At 30.8% G+C, this 14,242-nt stretch overlaps 1 protein-coding gene across 1 annotated transcript in view; it reads right to left on the bottom strand.

Annotated features, from left to right (window-relative positions):
- Window positions 1-4,606: 4,606 nt before the first annotated feature.
- LOC114324953 (uncharacterized) overlaps window positions 4,607-14,242 on the bottom strand; it is a 54,586-nt gene continuing 44,950 nt past the window's right edge. The window contains exons 8-10 of the mRNA XM_050659912.1: window positions 13,146-13,257; window positions 11,712-11,896; window positions 4,607-4,813 (exon numbers count right to left, since the gene is read on the bottom strand). Of these exons, the coding sequence (XP_050515869.1) occupies window positions 4,607-4,813; window positions 11,712-11,896; window positions 13,146-13,257 (504 nt within the window). The remainder of the gene's footprint in view (window positions 4,814-11,711; window positions 11,897-13,145; window positions 13,258-14,242) is intronic.

Here is a 14,242-nt window from a genome sequence, read left to right as displayed (position 1 = left end):
TTTTTTTAAATGAGAATAGCGGTTATGTGCTAGTTCATTCGAACGGCTATTCAATAATCTATTCAATAATATAAACATTAACATAATTATTTATACAGGGTGCCCAAAAAATATTGTTTTTAATTAAATTAATTGAGACCAGAAGAAAAATGTATATAATTTATTTAATTCGAAATATATTTTACTGTTGTTCGAAAACAGGAAAAATGTTTATTTGATAAATAAATATTGTTTTTCGCGTAAATTCAATATTAAAGGTACTACCCACCTACCTCTTAGCAGTTTGAACATTCAATTTAAGCGAAAAGCAATATTTACTTTTCAAATTAACATTTTTTTCTGTTTTCTGACAGCATTAAAATGTATTTTGCATTAAATAAATATAAATTCTTCTTTTTGTCTCAATTAATTTAATTAAAAAAAATTTTTTTGGGTCCCCTGTATAAATAATTATATTAATGTTTATATTGGGAAATAGATAATTGAATAACCTTTCGAATGACCTATCACACGACACCTATTCTCATTTACAAAAATCATCGATTACGTCACCACGGCCGGATGGATGACGTCACTTATAACATATATATTATGTCAAAAAATTATAATTAAAAAATAAACATCGATCTGTTTCGGAATTTATCTCCAGAGTCGCCCAGTGTCGATTTATTCCAACTCAAACGTCCTCACTGTATATTAATATAACCATTATAAGTTAAGATAATATAAGGTAAGACTGTAATAGTTTAGGTATAGTAATTTCCAATTGTCATAATTATTGTTCTTTGTTTCGTAGTTTACAACATAGTTAAAAGCTTATAATGAAATTGCAATAAAAAAGCACTCTCTACGAAGCAACCGAGTTTTATTTGCTTCCTCACTCTATGAAAAAAGGGTAAGGGCACATCTACATATAGTGAAGCCTTGCTGCTCGCCAGTCATCTCAAAGTGATGCTCACCATTCATCTCGACACGCATCTGGTATCTCTCCAGGGCCCTGAGCACGCCAAATAGAATTCTATTTTGCTGACGTCACAAAATCGAATTTCACAATGCAAGAATCGACGGCTGCTATGCAACGTGACGTCACTAAAATAGAATTATATTTTGCGTTCTCCCACTACATGACTCAGTCTATATGTAGGTATATCCCCAAAACATTCAACCACTAACTTTTTTATAGATGCATATAATATGATAGAACATTTTGGAGGAGAATAAATATTTTTGAGATATTTCTATATTATACAATATTGAGAATTCCGTTGAGTACTAAATAATTAAATTTTTAACGAAATCCCAATACAAACCTTAAACCCAAAACTAAAAGCAAAAAAACAGTTTAATGTTTACATAATATACAGGGCGAGTTTCGCATTTTGACAGAAATTTGTATTCGTCATAATTTTTGAACGGTCAGATCGATGTGTCTCTTATTTTGGTAAATCGTTACACTATTACCACCTAATCAACTGATTTATTCAAACTAGAAAAAAATCAGGTCCGGCTTCAAAAAAATTAGTTCGTTTGGGTCTTAGAAAAAATTTCACCCTGTATACGCTTTTTGAAAACTATAATATGAATTTTATAAATTAGACAAATAGGCAATTAAAATGACATATTTATTTTTTTCTCCACACGATTACTTAATTTTTTATAAAAAAATCAAATTTGAGTATGAATTAAAAGTTTGTAAAGTGAACCACAGATTTTAAAAAAATAACTTTTATTATAAAAATTAATTTTTTTTGAATAAATATTTAATTTATGTTACCACCCAATCAACTGATTTACACAAACTAGAAAAAAATCAGGCCCGGATTTAAAAATTAGTTCGTTTTGGTTTTAGAAAAAATTTCACCCTGTATACGCTTTTTGAAAACTCTAATATAAATTTTACAAATTAGACAAATAGGCAATTAAAATGGCAAATTTATTTTTTCCCCACACGATTACTTAATTTTTTATAAAAAAATCAAATTTGACACTGAATAATTAAAAGTTTGGTAAATAAACAATAGATTTTAAAAAATTAACTTTTATTACAAAAATTAATTTTTTTGAACAAATATTTAACTTATGTTACCACCTAATCAACTGATTTATACAAACTAGAAAAAAATCAGGCCCGGATTTAAAAAATTAGTTCGTTTTGGTCTTAGAAAAAATTTCACCCTGTATACTCTTTCTGAAAACTCTAATATGAATTTTACAAATAAGACAAATAGGCAATTAAAATGGCATATTTATTTTTTTCTCCACACGATTACTTAATTTTTTATTAAAAAATCAAATTTGTCAAAATCGGAATTTTAACCTAAAACTGAAAAAAAAAAAATGAAATCACGGTTTAACTCGCTACAACTCTGTTCCATTTTAATATTTTTTTTCTGAAGTTTTACAACACATATCCCTTACCATTATTAATATGAAAATTGTTGTAGACTTTCCGTCTTCTTCTCATAAAAGGTATGAATTTTTAAAAATAAAAGGTGCAGATTCGTGAATTGCAAAGTTAAATCGCAAAAATTAAGTGAAAAAATTTAAGATTTATCTATTTGATCACGTCTATGTTAAACTGTAGAGTCAAAAGAGAAGTTTTACGGGTTTTAGATCCAGACGTGGTATAGAAAAAATGGTGAAGCTTTTAATTTTGAGAAAAACGTTGTTTAATTTTTTTTTATTTTTATGGCAAAATTCCGATTTTGAGAAATTTGATTTTTTAATAAAAAATTAAGTAATCGTGTTGGGAAAAATAAGTACGCCACTTTAATTGCCTATTTGTCTAATTTGTAAAATTCATACTAGAGTTTTCAAAAAGCGTATACAGGGTGAAATTTTTTCTAAGACCAAAACGAAATAATTTTTTAAATCCGGGCCTGATTTTTTTCTAGTTTGAATAAATCAGTTGATTGGGTGGTAACATAAATTAAATATTTGTTCAAAAAAAATTAATTTTTGTAATTAAAGTTATTTTTTGTAAATTTATGGTTCACTTTACCAAACTTTTAATCCATACTCAAATTTGATTTTTTTATAAAAAATTAAGTAACCGTGTGGGGAAAAAACAAATACGTCATTTTAATTGCCTATTTGTCTAATTTGTAAAATTCATATTATAGTTTTCAAAAAGCGTATACAGGGTGAAATTTTTTCTAAGACCCAAACGAACTAATTTTTTTGAAGCCGGACCTGATTTTTTTCTAGTTTGAATAAATCAGTTGATTAGGTGGTAATAGTGTAACGATTGTCCAAAATAAGAGACACATCGATCTGACCGTTCAAAAATTATGACGAATATAAATTTCTGTCAAAATGCGAAACTCGCCCTGTATATTATTAAACAATGGGAGCAGACACTTTTTAATGGTCATTTGTTATTTCCCATAGGGGCCTCTATACGAGGTAGGAGTATGTACAGTTCCTCATGACTCACCCTATATGTTTATTAATAATCATACAAAATAGGTAAATATAGAAAGACTTACTTGGTATGTAGTAAGTTAGTAAACAAATGATAACACTAAATTCATTTACTAAGACACATAATATAAGTTATTTATGTACCAAGGACATTAAGTAGATGTTTATGCGTGAGGGAGCTAATTTGTGTTATGTAGGATGGGATGATATGTTACGTAGGTATAGTTGTGCCGGTATGGGTAGGTTTATGAAATACGGAGAACTCATGATTGTTTTTAAGTCTAAGAATTTTCAAGTCTAGTAAATATATGGATCGATTCTGTTTCATTTCTATTGTAAATTCAATATGACTCTGTAGTGAATTAATGTAAGCTAAGGACTGGTTAAGTTGCCCGTTAACATCCTACTATAGTATGTTAGATAGATTAACTGAAGTTCTCATTTCAGAAAATATCTTAGATATAGAATTGAATATCATTAAACAAATAGCAGTAAACAATGGATCCATGAAACAAATCATGAACAAAATTTTATACCAAAAACTGCATAAGAAAGCCCTAAAATTAGTCTTTCCACCACCAGAGAAAAAATCCAGTACCTTCTGCAGACAAAACATTTACTAAACTAGCCACACACATAAAAAATGCAAGCAAGGGAGTATTTATTATTTTTAAAACGAGTATTGATTCATTAACTTTAATAAGTTATCATTCAAAGTTAATAATACCTGCCTTTTAAACTCAGAGTTTTTAAAAATTTCAATATAATTTCAAAAGTAAAGTCATTAAATTGTTTGGCCAAAAAATGAAGCGAACCATTAAACTTAGTTATGGATCTAGAAATAAATGGGCAACATCGATACAGCAACCTGTATCCCGGTTATAAAAATAGGTTGGGCAATAAATTTTGTATATCTAGAACCGTCTGAGTGACCTCCATTCACCATTCAAGTATTTCCGTTTCTCAATCCTGTATAAGTTAGTTTGCTATTTGTTTATATCTACTTATTGATAAATAAAAAGACATATCAATGCTAAACTTTATTTTTGTGAGCAATAAAATAGCTTTATAAAATTGTGGATTTACTTATGAGTGTAATAAATAGTGTACCAAAAAACCCAAATCTTGAATGGGAAATTAAGCGATAGTTTCTTATTTCGTTAATGTTTTGTACTACCATCTTCTAAGAAATTGTATGTATATCTTTTTCTCTTTTATAACGAGCTTCTCCAATTTCAAATATGAATACTAGGAGCCCTATTAGTTGTCCAAATATCAAAACGCCAAATGCTCCTTCAACATGAGTCCATTTTAGTTTACCTACTGTAGCGGTTTTGGCATTACTTAATATTGCTCTCGACATATGTGGATTTCCAAACAAAAGTACTGCCTAAAACGAAGATTACTATAAAAACTCTAAAATAAAGGCAGAGCTGATACTCAGTGGTGTTACTATCGTATCGTATTTTTTCTATGGATGCTATACAATGTGCAACTTCTCTCACTACTTACATACATTCAAAACGAAACATTTCTCACGCAGTGAGAAAAGTCGGCCATTGCCCGTTTTCCATACACATGATCGCCGTTTCCATGGTAACAAGCACAATACAAACACAATTATTTTTGTTAAGAAAAGTGTGTTGAATGTGTTGAAGCAAAACTTACCAAGAATTACCTTTTAACAATGTTCAAATAAAACTGTGTAATGTTCAAATAAACATATGTGTAATTGTATTTCAATTTAGCCATATAATATACCTAAAAGCACCTAAATTATTTAATCTTGAAGTTTGAACTCTTGACAAAAACGCATGCATAGAAAAAGTACAGTGTACAACACGTGAGAAAACGACATATTTCTTCCTCGCTTGATTTGCAGCACTCGCCTCGTAACCAAAAAACTTCTGCCCTCGTGAGAAATATGTCTTTTTTCCCACTTGTTGTACAATATACTATTTTATAAACCAGCACTGTGAAATACATTTAATTGTTCATATAAAATGCATTTACTCACGGTCTTTGCTCCGATTTTAAAGAGCCTCTTGGATTGACATGTTTGGCATAAACATAGTAGGCGAGCGGCACACTCCTAATTGGAGGCTTAGAAAGCGAAAAAGCGACCATGATAATTGAATGGCAAATTTTGGTCATTCTTTATGTTTTCGAGGTCGCTAAATCCTAATATGAAGTTTATTTTTATCTAGAATTGGTGGAACATGTACAAAAACTAAATTTTAAACAATAATGCGAAAAATCAATTTGGTGATTTTTCAACTTTAACTCACTGTATTTTTGGTTACTGTAAATAAATAAAAATTTTTTGATTACTGTAAATATTTCTGTTTGAAAATTTTACTATATCATCTCTAAATGATGTAGAGAAAGCAATTAAATTTGTCCGAAATGTTAAAAAAAATTAAAAGAGGAGTTGTTAATTTTTAAACATTTTGTCGTCAGATTTCGTTAGTTTCATGTTTACTTAAAAAGTTGAGTGACAAACTTTTTAGTTTATATATTAACCAACACAGCATTAAAACATAACTCATGAAAAAGTTTTTTGGAAAATTTTAAGTCAAAATATATAATGTAATAGGAAATGAGTTATGTGACTTTATAGACGAGTGGCTTTCTCCAAAAAAAAAAACGCATACTTTATGTCTTTGATGGAGGTGAATACGAAAATTAGGTTTATTTTGAATTTTATGTGGGGAAACTTTGTCAAAATCGCAATTTTACCCTAAAAATGAAAAAAAAAATGAAATCACGTTTTTTTTGCGTTCAACTCTCTACAACTCTGTTCCATTTTAATACTCTTTTCTGAAATTTTTATAGTATGTATATATTTCTCACCTTTCTGAAGACAATGGTACCTGTTTCAATTTTCGAGTCTTATTATAATAAAAGTTATGAATTTTTTAAAGTAAAATGTAAAGATTCCTGAATTGTAAGCTTAATCGCAAAAGTTGAATGACAAAATTTGAAATTTAGCTTTTAATCAAGTTTATGTTAAAATATAGAGTACAAAGAACCAAATGTTTTATAGAAAAAAGGTAAACTTTTTATTTTTAGACCAAAATTGCGATTTTGACAAGGTACCTACACTTAAAATTCAAAACAAACATCATTTCCGTTTTCAGCACTACCAAAAACTATCAAAGTGTGACCAAAATTAGCCATTTACCACACCGTGCTCAGTAGCTCGAGAAATAAGTGATTTCTGGGGCAGTGTCACTTTATAAACGCGTGTTTATAAAGTCACAAACATTTTTTCTATTGCATATTTTGACTTGAAATTTTGCAGAAAACTTCTTCATGACTTGCGGTTTATTATTCTGTTAGTTAAAATTATAAACTAAAATGTTTGTAACCCAACTTTTTTCAGTAAACATGAAACTAACGGAATCTGACGACAAAATGTATAAAAATTAGCAACTCCTATTTTAATTTGTTTAAATATCTCGGACGAATCTCATTATTATCTAAATACTTCAATGATAATACAGTACAATTTTCGAAAGGAAATATTTACAGTAACTAAAGATACAGAGACTTAAAATTGAAAAGTTATCTAAATTGATTTTTCACATTTTTGCATAAAATTTGAGTTTTGAACACGTTCCACCAAATTTAGATAAAAATAAACTTCACATTCGGATTCAGCGACCTCAAAAACATAAAGAGTGACCAAAATTCGTCATTTGTCTGAAAGTTGATTTTCGGGGTCGGTATAACAACATCATTTTAGACGTTGCTGCCGCTCACCTAAGCTAACATGTCAAATAAAGTGTTATTGCGCGTGCCGACGCGACGTGTGCTTCTGCCCTGGGGGTGAGTACTCTCCCTTCTCGGGGATAAAAAACATCCTTCAAAACTAAGTCAGGAAATTGATAAACTGACTGATTCTAAACAAATTTTGTTCTAGTACAGCGGTTCCCAACCTTTTTCCACTGCCGTACCCCTTGAGATAAATTTATTTCAAATTGTACCCCCAAGAAAACAAAGTTGCAAGAACATTAATCATGGAAAGTAAATATTTACGCAAGAGTTTTTTTTATCTTTTATTTGACAATAAAATTATTGTTCCAAAATTAGGCCTATTATGTTTCTAGTAAACTTAGTAAATTCTAAATACCAACTGTAAAAAAATAATAACAAAGTAAATACAATACTTCTTATCAAAAAAACAAACTAGAATTAGCAAATAAGTTTATTGAAAAAAAAAGAAATTAAAATTATTCTTAAAACAAGTCAAAACTGTTTTAGTGTGACCCTTGGGCCTGTTTTGTTGCACATGATATTTTGAAATCAATATCAAAGGTTGATAAATACACTCTTAAATCAGGACTTGCATTTAGCTTATTCCTATAATTATTCTTAATGAAAGCATAGGAAGAGAATGATCTCTCAACTAGTTCTGTGTTTGTAAAAGGAAGTAAAACCAGAAGGGCTTTTGTGGTTAAGGGTCCATATTCATCCCTAATGCTCACCCAGAATTGTCCAAGGGGTTTCTTCTTGAACTAGGATTTCAAGGAGGAGTAACTTAAAAGTTCTAGGAGCTTTTCCATCTCATAAACGGTCAATGTAGCAGTCTTGACGTTTTCTTCATTGAAAGGATCTGCAATCCAGTTCTCTCCGTCACCTCGTTTACGAAAATACTTTCTAAAAGAGTCCTTCAGGTTTGTCAAATGTGTCACTATTTGATGTTTCACTTTGTCAGATATGGGCAGATTATTGTCACTCAAGAAATCATGAAGCGTGCCAAAAACTTCAGCTTGATTGTTTTGAATACAGGTTTTCCAAAAATCAATTTTCTTCAGCATGGATTCAATTTTGTCAGCAACTTTGAATACTGTAATTGAGCTGTTCTGTAACTCTAAGTTGATTTTATTGATCTGAGAAAAAATTTCAGCTAAATAAGCAAGCTTTTGAAGCCAGTCACTATCATGAAACTTGGAGGCTAAATAAAAAGATGCTCTTCAAAAAATACTTGCAGTTCATGCCTGAGCTCAAAAAGTCTTGTAAGAACCTTCCCGCGAGATAGCCACCTTACTTCCTTGTGCAAAAGCAACGTGGAGTGAATGCCACCAATACCTTCACAAAGCACTTTGAACAGTCTGGAGTTTGTTGCATTGGCTTTAACAAAGTTGACTACTTTAACTGCTTCATTGAGAACAACATTCAAAGAAGATGGCAACTTTTTGGTTGCAAGACTCTGTCTGTGGATGCAACAATGGCTCCATGCTACGTGGGGACCACTTCTTTTACGCGCCCCTGAAGACCGATATATATGCCAGACATTGATTTTCTCCGTCAGTGCATATACCACACAATTTACCCCAGTCTATTTCTTTTTCACAGAAGTAGTTATAAATCACATTGAACACATCTTCCCCTGTAGTACGCTCAGTTAATGCATGGCACAGCAACAGATTTTCTTCAAACTCCTTGTTGGGATTTACATACCTTGCATTAACAAGTAAGATTGCTAGGGCAGCAATGTCCGTACTTTCATCAACTTGGATGGAAAAAAAAATCACTGTCTTTTAATTGCTGAACAACTTTTTCTTCAATGTACTTAGAAATGTCTTGAATTCGTCGTGAAACTGTGTTGTTTGACAGCGGGATGGAGTTCACCTTACGAAAAAAGTCCTGACCAAACATACAGTAGGAAAAATGAAAGAATACCCATGAACGAACATATAAAACACGCTGTATTTTCCTGTCACCGTGTCACACAAAAAATTGGCCAGCGCAAGTACATGTAATAATTATTGTTATTATTGTACTTGCACTGGACAATTTTCTTTGTGACACGGTGCCAGGAAAATACAGCGTATTTTATATATTCGTTCATGGGTATTCTTTCATTTTTTCGACTGTACACTAAACAGCATCTTTTATACAAGGGGCTATCAAATCCTCACCTATTGTGTGGTTTTTACCACTTTTTGCAATATGGTAGCTAATTTTGAAAGAGGTTTCCACAGCATTTTCATTATCTCTATTAACTGATGCGAAATAAGAAGACACCACGCCATCTTTCCCATAATTTTTTGAAAGTGGTTCAAAATAGGTATTTTCTTTATTTTTGTGCTGGGCGTGTTTGGATTCAAGGTGGCGCAAAAGTAAAGAAGTTTTCATGCTACCATTACCTAAAACTTCTCCACAAACAACACATAGTGGGTTTTTTACTTTCCTCCTCTCCAGTAAACGAAAAGCCATATTTCAAGTACTCATTTGAATATTTTCGTTTCTTTGAGGAAGTTCCAGTACTAGTACTAGATTTCTGAGGTTTACTATCACTGGTACTCACACAAGAAGAATGTTCTGCTGCTGAGTCTCGGGACGTACTAGGCTTGCTAAGCACCTGACTTGCAGTATCAGTCTGATTTGTTTTAAATGATCCAGTTTTTAACCACTTTTCCATCTTCTTGATTACAGTTAAATCGTTTACAAATCAGTCAAAAACTAACACGCACAATAAGCAAGTAAAAAGTAAACTGAACATAAAATCACGTAATGATTTATCACGTAACGTACGACAAACACATAAAGTCCGCCATTACCAAATATTTTCGGCGTACCCCCAACCAGGTCGTTGCGTACCCCAAGGGGTACGCGTACCCCAGGTTGGGAACCGCTGTTCTAGTATAATGATTTTTCACTATTTGCAAGTGAATAAGTCCATTTTTTAACAAAAAATCACGTTTTTTAGATGGCTTTTAGCAAATAACTCAAAAAAGTATTTTCTCGAAAAATATATTCTTGGCGAAAATATAGCCCATAAAAAAGTAAAGATAATGGTACCTATATATGAAGTCTGTAGACCCAGTGTAAGCAGAGTTGCTGTTAATAAAATAAGTTCTTATTCGTCAAATTCCAAATCGAATATTTCAACGTGACATAAACAATAACGTTTAAAGGGTTAAAAAAGCTTTATTTTTGTTTTTTTTTTTAAATTTCTAGCACCAAAGTTAAGCAAGTTACGCTTAGAATAAAGTTGATCCCCTTTTTTGTGAAATTCACCCCCTAATTAACATCCCAAATGAAATTAATCGTTACCGCTTCACAAGTTACCTTATATATTGTTTTGTAATTATGTAAGTTTCATTCATAGAAGAAATTTGGTTTTATTTAAAGTATTTTTTTATATTGAAAAAATGTCCTTTTTTTCAAAATGACCAAAATTATTAGTAATACCAGAAATCTCAAACAGTAAAAAAATGTAGGTTTTGCTTTTCTGGATATGTTGTATTTTTCGATTTTGTATTTCTGTAAGACAAAAATTGGTTAAGATATGGCTGTTCAAATTTTTCATACCCTCGTGATTAGTTACTCGTTTAAGCCCTTTCAATTACAGCCCTTTCAAAAAATAAGTACTCTTTGAACCGATGAAACTTACCGATCATATAAACAATACATAAGTAAAGTAACTTGTGAATTGGTAAAGATTAGTTTCATTTGAGATGCTAATTAGGGGCTGATTTTCACTATTTCTTTTACCAAATAAAAGGGACCACTTTATTTTGACCGTAACTTGCTTACTTTTTATGTTAGAGACTTGAAAAACCGAATTAAGCACTTTTCACCGAAAAGTGCTTAATTTTTTTGATATTTCACGTTAAAATATTCGATTTGGAATTTGACGAATAACAAGCTACTTTCATTAGCTGAAACTATGCTCCTAATAGATCTATACCATATACATATACCATATACATTATTTACATATACCATTTTTTTCATTTTTTATAAGCTATAGTTTTGCCAACAATATTTTCTCCAATAAAACTTATTCACTTGCAAATAATTCTAAAAGTATTGATATAGAATAAAAGTTGCTTATAATAATTAATCACTTCCTGACTTATTTTGTACGTATGTTTTTTAATGCAAAACTATACATCAGCACAATACCACTTTTGTTCTTTGACATGTTAGCTGAGCTGATGTTTGGTTTGACATGATAGTTTTCATTGACCTTTATTGATATTTTACCGTAAGTTATGCCTGGTTGCACCAACAAATCTTAAGCTCCATCTTAGCCCAGCTCAGTTTATAGATAGGGCTATTTTAAGTCTCGCTTACGTTGCGCCATAATTTCAGATTCTTATGCGAAGTTTAAGATGCAATCCATGTGGCAATCCATTGTGGCAAGCTGAAAATTGATCTAAGACTCACTGATGCAACGCGTATACATATTTCGTAAGCTGAGCTTAAGGTACATCTTAAGCTTAAGATCTGTTGGTGCAACCAGGAATTAATGTACTATACCTAATACTAACCTCGTTTTGCCAATGATCAATAAGACCCAATTCACAAAATCTTAAGAGATATTTGTTGAGGACGGGCAGTATCACAGAACTTTTTCTTGCAATAACAACCAACTGTTCGAAGTATAAATCTTCCTTTAGGACTCTAAAATTTTCAATTACGTCATCATGAATGTCGATTGGAAAAGCAAAAGTAGCTATAAATAAAAAAAACGGATTCATTATAATAAAATAATTGAAGTAAAAGATGAAAATTTAAATTAGATAAAGTTACGCTAAAGATTGTCCACAAGAACAAAGAAAATTTACTGATTTACAGAGTCCACTGGTTTAATAAACAATCAACCAATAGTCTCAATCTGAATCTAGGTCGACCTTCACCCATTCCGGATGAAACATTTTTTTATTAAATTTCATACATAGACTATTACTTGCATGGGTTGCCTATTAATATTTTGTCATAGCTATCCTTAAAGGGGGCGTAGGGTTTGAAATCAACATTTCAAGCACATTGTTGTGTGTTTTTTTAATGTTTGGTAGAATTATTTTATTTTTGAATTAAATAAGCCTAATCCGTACAATTAATAGTATATTCAGAAAAATATTCAAGGAAAAATGCGGTGGACATCAGAGTTCATCATTGGATTGCAATTGGAATGAAATTCAAAAATTATTAGCTTATGAGTTTATCGAGGTCTCTGCCGAGTTTCTTTATCTTTATCGATTTTTGACTTTTTGGCATCACTCAGAATTCAAAAGAACTATTTTTTTGCAAAAAATAGTGAAAATCAACATATTTATTATAGTTAAACAAAAAATAAGCATAAAATAAAAAAGATCTCGACAGCATTACCCCAAGAAATGTCTGAAGAAAATATATACACAATTCCAGATGGATCGGTCAAGCAATTTTTGAGTTAGAATGTCTACCGCCTTTGAAAAAAGCAGTTTTGAGAAAAAGACGGTTAATGTGTTGTCAACTTTTATTTTCAATTTATTTTTTGAATCGTAAAGTGATGTACACTCTAAGATGTTTTTGAATCGCGGAGTAATTTACAAAAGAGAATGGGAACAGTTGTTCGCTGAACAAACGCTTTGTGAAAATAGATTAATACTAATACCAGAGATCCGTTGTATTATATGGATTTTTCAATAAGTTGTTTTATTGTGTGCATGTAGTCCTTGGTACCAACCTTTGATCGAAATCCCTCTTGCTCTCGGGTTTGATACAAGTCTTGTTTTTTATCCAATCTCATTGTTATGATTCTTGTGAAGAGTTTGTACATGTATGGCTTAACAGGCTAATGGGTCGATAATTTTCTATATATTTTGTTTATTTTTATGAAAAATTCACATCAAGGATAGTAATTAGGAAGTTTGACAGAGCATAATGGTAAAAGAGGGGATCATGACCCTTCTTACTTTTTTCCATGTTTAATTATTTACCTTGTGGTAATCTTTCCACAGCAAAAGTGTAATCACGTGTTTTGGAAAAATCTTGTAACTTTTCTTCCGAAGGTTCTGCTAGAAAAGCGTTTATAATTGCTTTAAAGATTGGCTAAAAATAAAAAAGTTTTCATTTATTAATTATAAATAATATTTTTATATTATTTGAAACTATTTTTAGTTAAAATGTAACTATCATTTTTGTTATTGCCTACAACAAATTTTTTGATTTACAACAACTGAAAGACATGGCAAATTGTATTCTAAGTAGGAGTGCTATTATTTGATCCTAATAACTGAAAACGGATACTATATTAATTGCGTTATTAGTTAATTAAATTTTAAATAAAGTTACTAAATGAGTCATTCAAGCATTTTACGTCTTAATCTGTTTAACATAATATAGTGAATTGTCAATTAATGAGGGGTAGGTAAATCAGACAATTAATGAAGTGGTGGACTAGCTGACAAGCAAAACCTTGGAAGAATCTTTATAGTCCATGAACCACCAAGAAATGTGCGTTTAAAACTGTAATTTAAAAATGATCGGAAAATGTTAAACAACACACCACAGAAAAGAGCAAAAAAGAAGAAAAATTATTTTTTTAATAAAATATTTTGAATTTTATACAGTGTGTTTCATTAAGAATTGTCCATATCGTGCTGGAACTGGAGAAACCTTAGCACAAAATACGAAGATTTAACCTAAAACACTTAGGTAGTTTCTACTGTGAGTAGAAACTCATCACATCAACATATTTTTATTAATATGAAATGGAGTATACTGTATGCTCATACTCATGAGACCATACTCGGAGTTTATACTCCGTTTTTATTCATACTACCCAATTGGCTCGTATGAATAAAAATGAGAATGTAGTTTTTACTCCAAATGTTGAAGTACATACTTCACGTGATAAGAATAAAAATCAGAAGTAGATACTCGACTTGAGCATGCACTCTTATAAGAGGCGCTTAGAGCAACAGTGGCCTAATCCACAAATTGAGTATTTTTAGATTAATATATTAATAAAATCAGCAACATTAAATCTTCGGATTAACAAGGGTCTACACTCAGTGGTTCTCAAAGTGGGCGA

The sequence above is a fragment of the Diabrotica virgifera genome, chromosome 1 (genome assembly GCF_917563875.1).
Source record: "Diabrotica virgifera virgifera chromosome 1, PGI_DIABVI_V3a".
NCBI classification, from domain to species: domain Eukaryota; kingdom Metazoa; phylum Arthropoda; class Insecta; order Coleoptera; family Chrysomelidae; genus Diabrotica; species Diabrotica virgifera.
The sequence above is the reverse complement of the archived record's forward strand: the minus strand, read 5'-3'. Positions and strand labels throughout refer to the sequence as shown.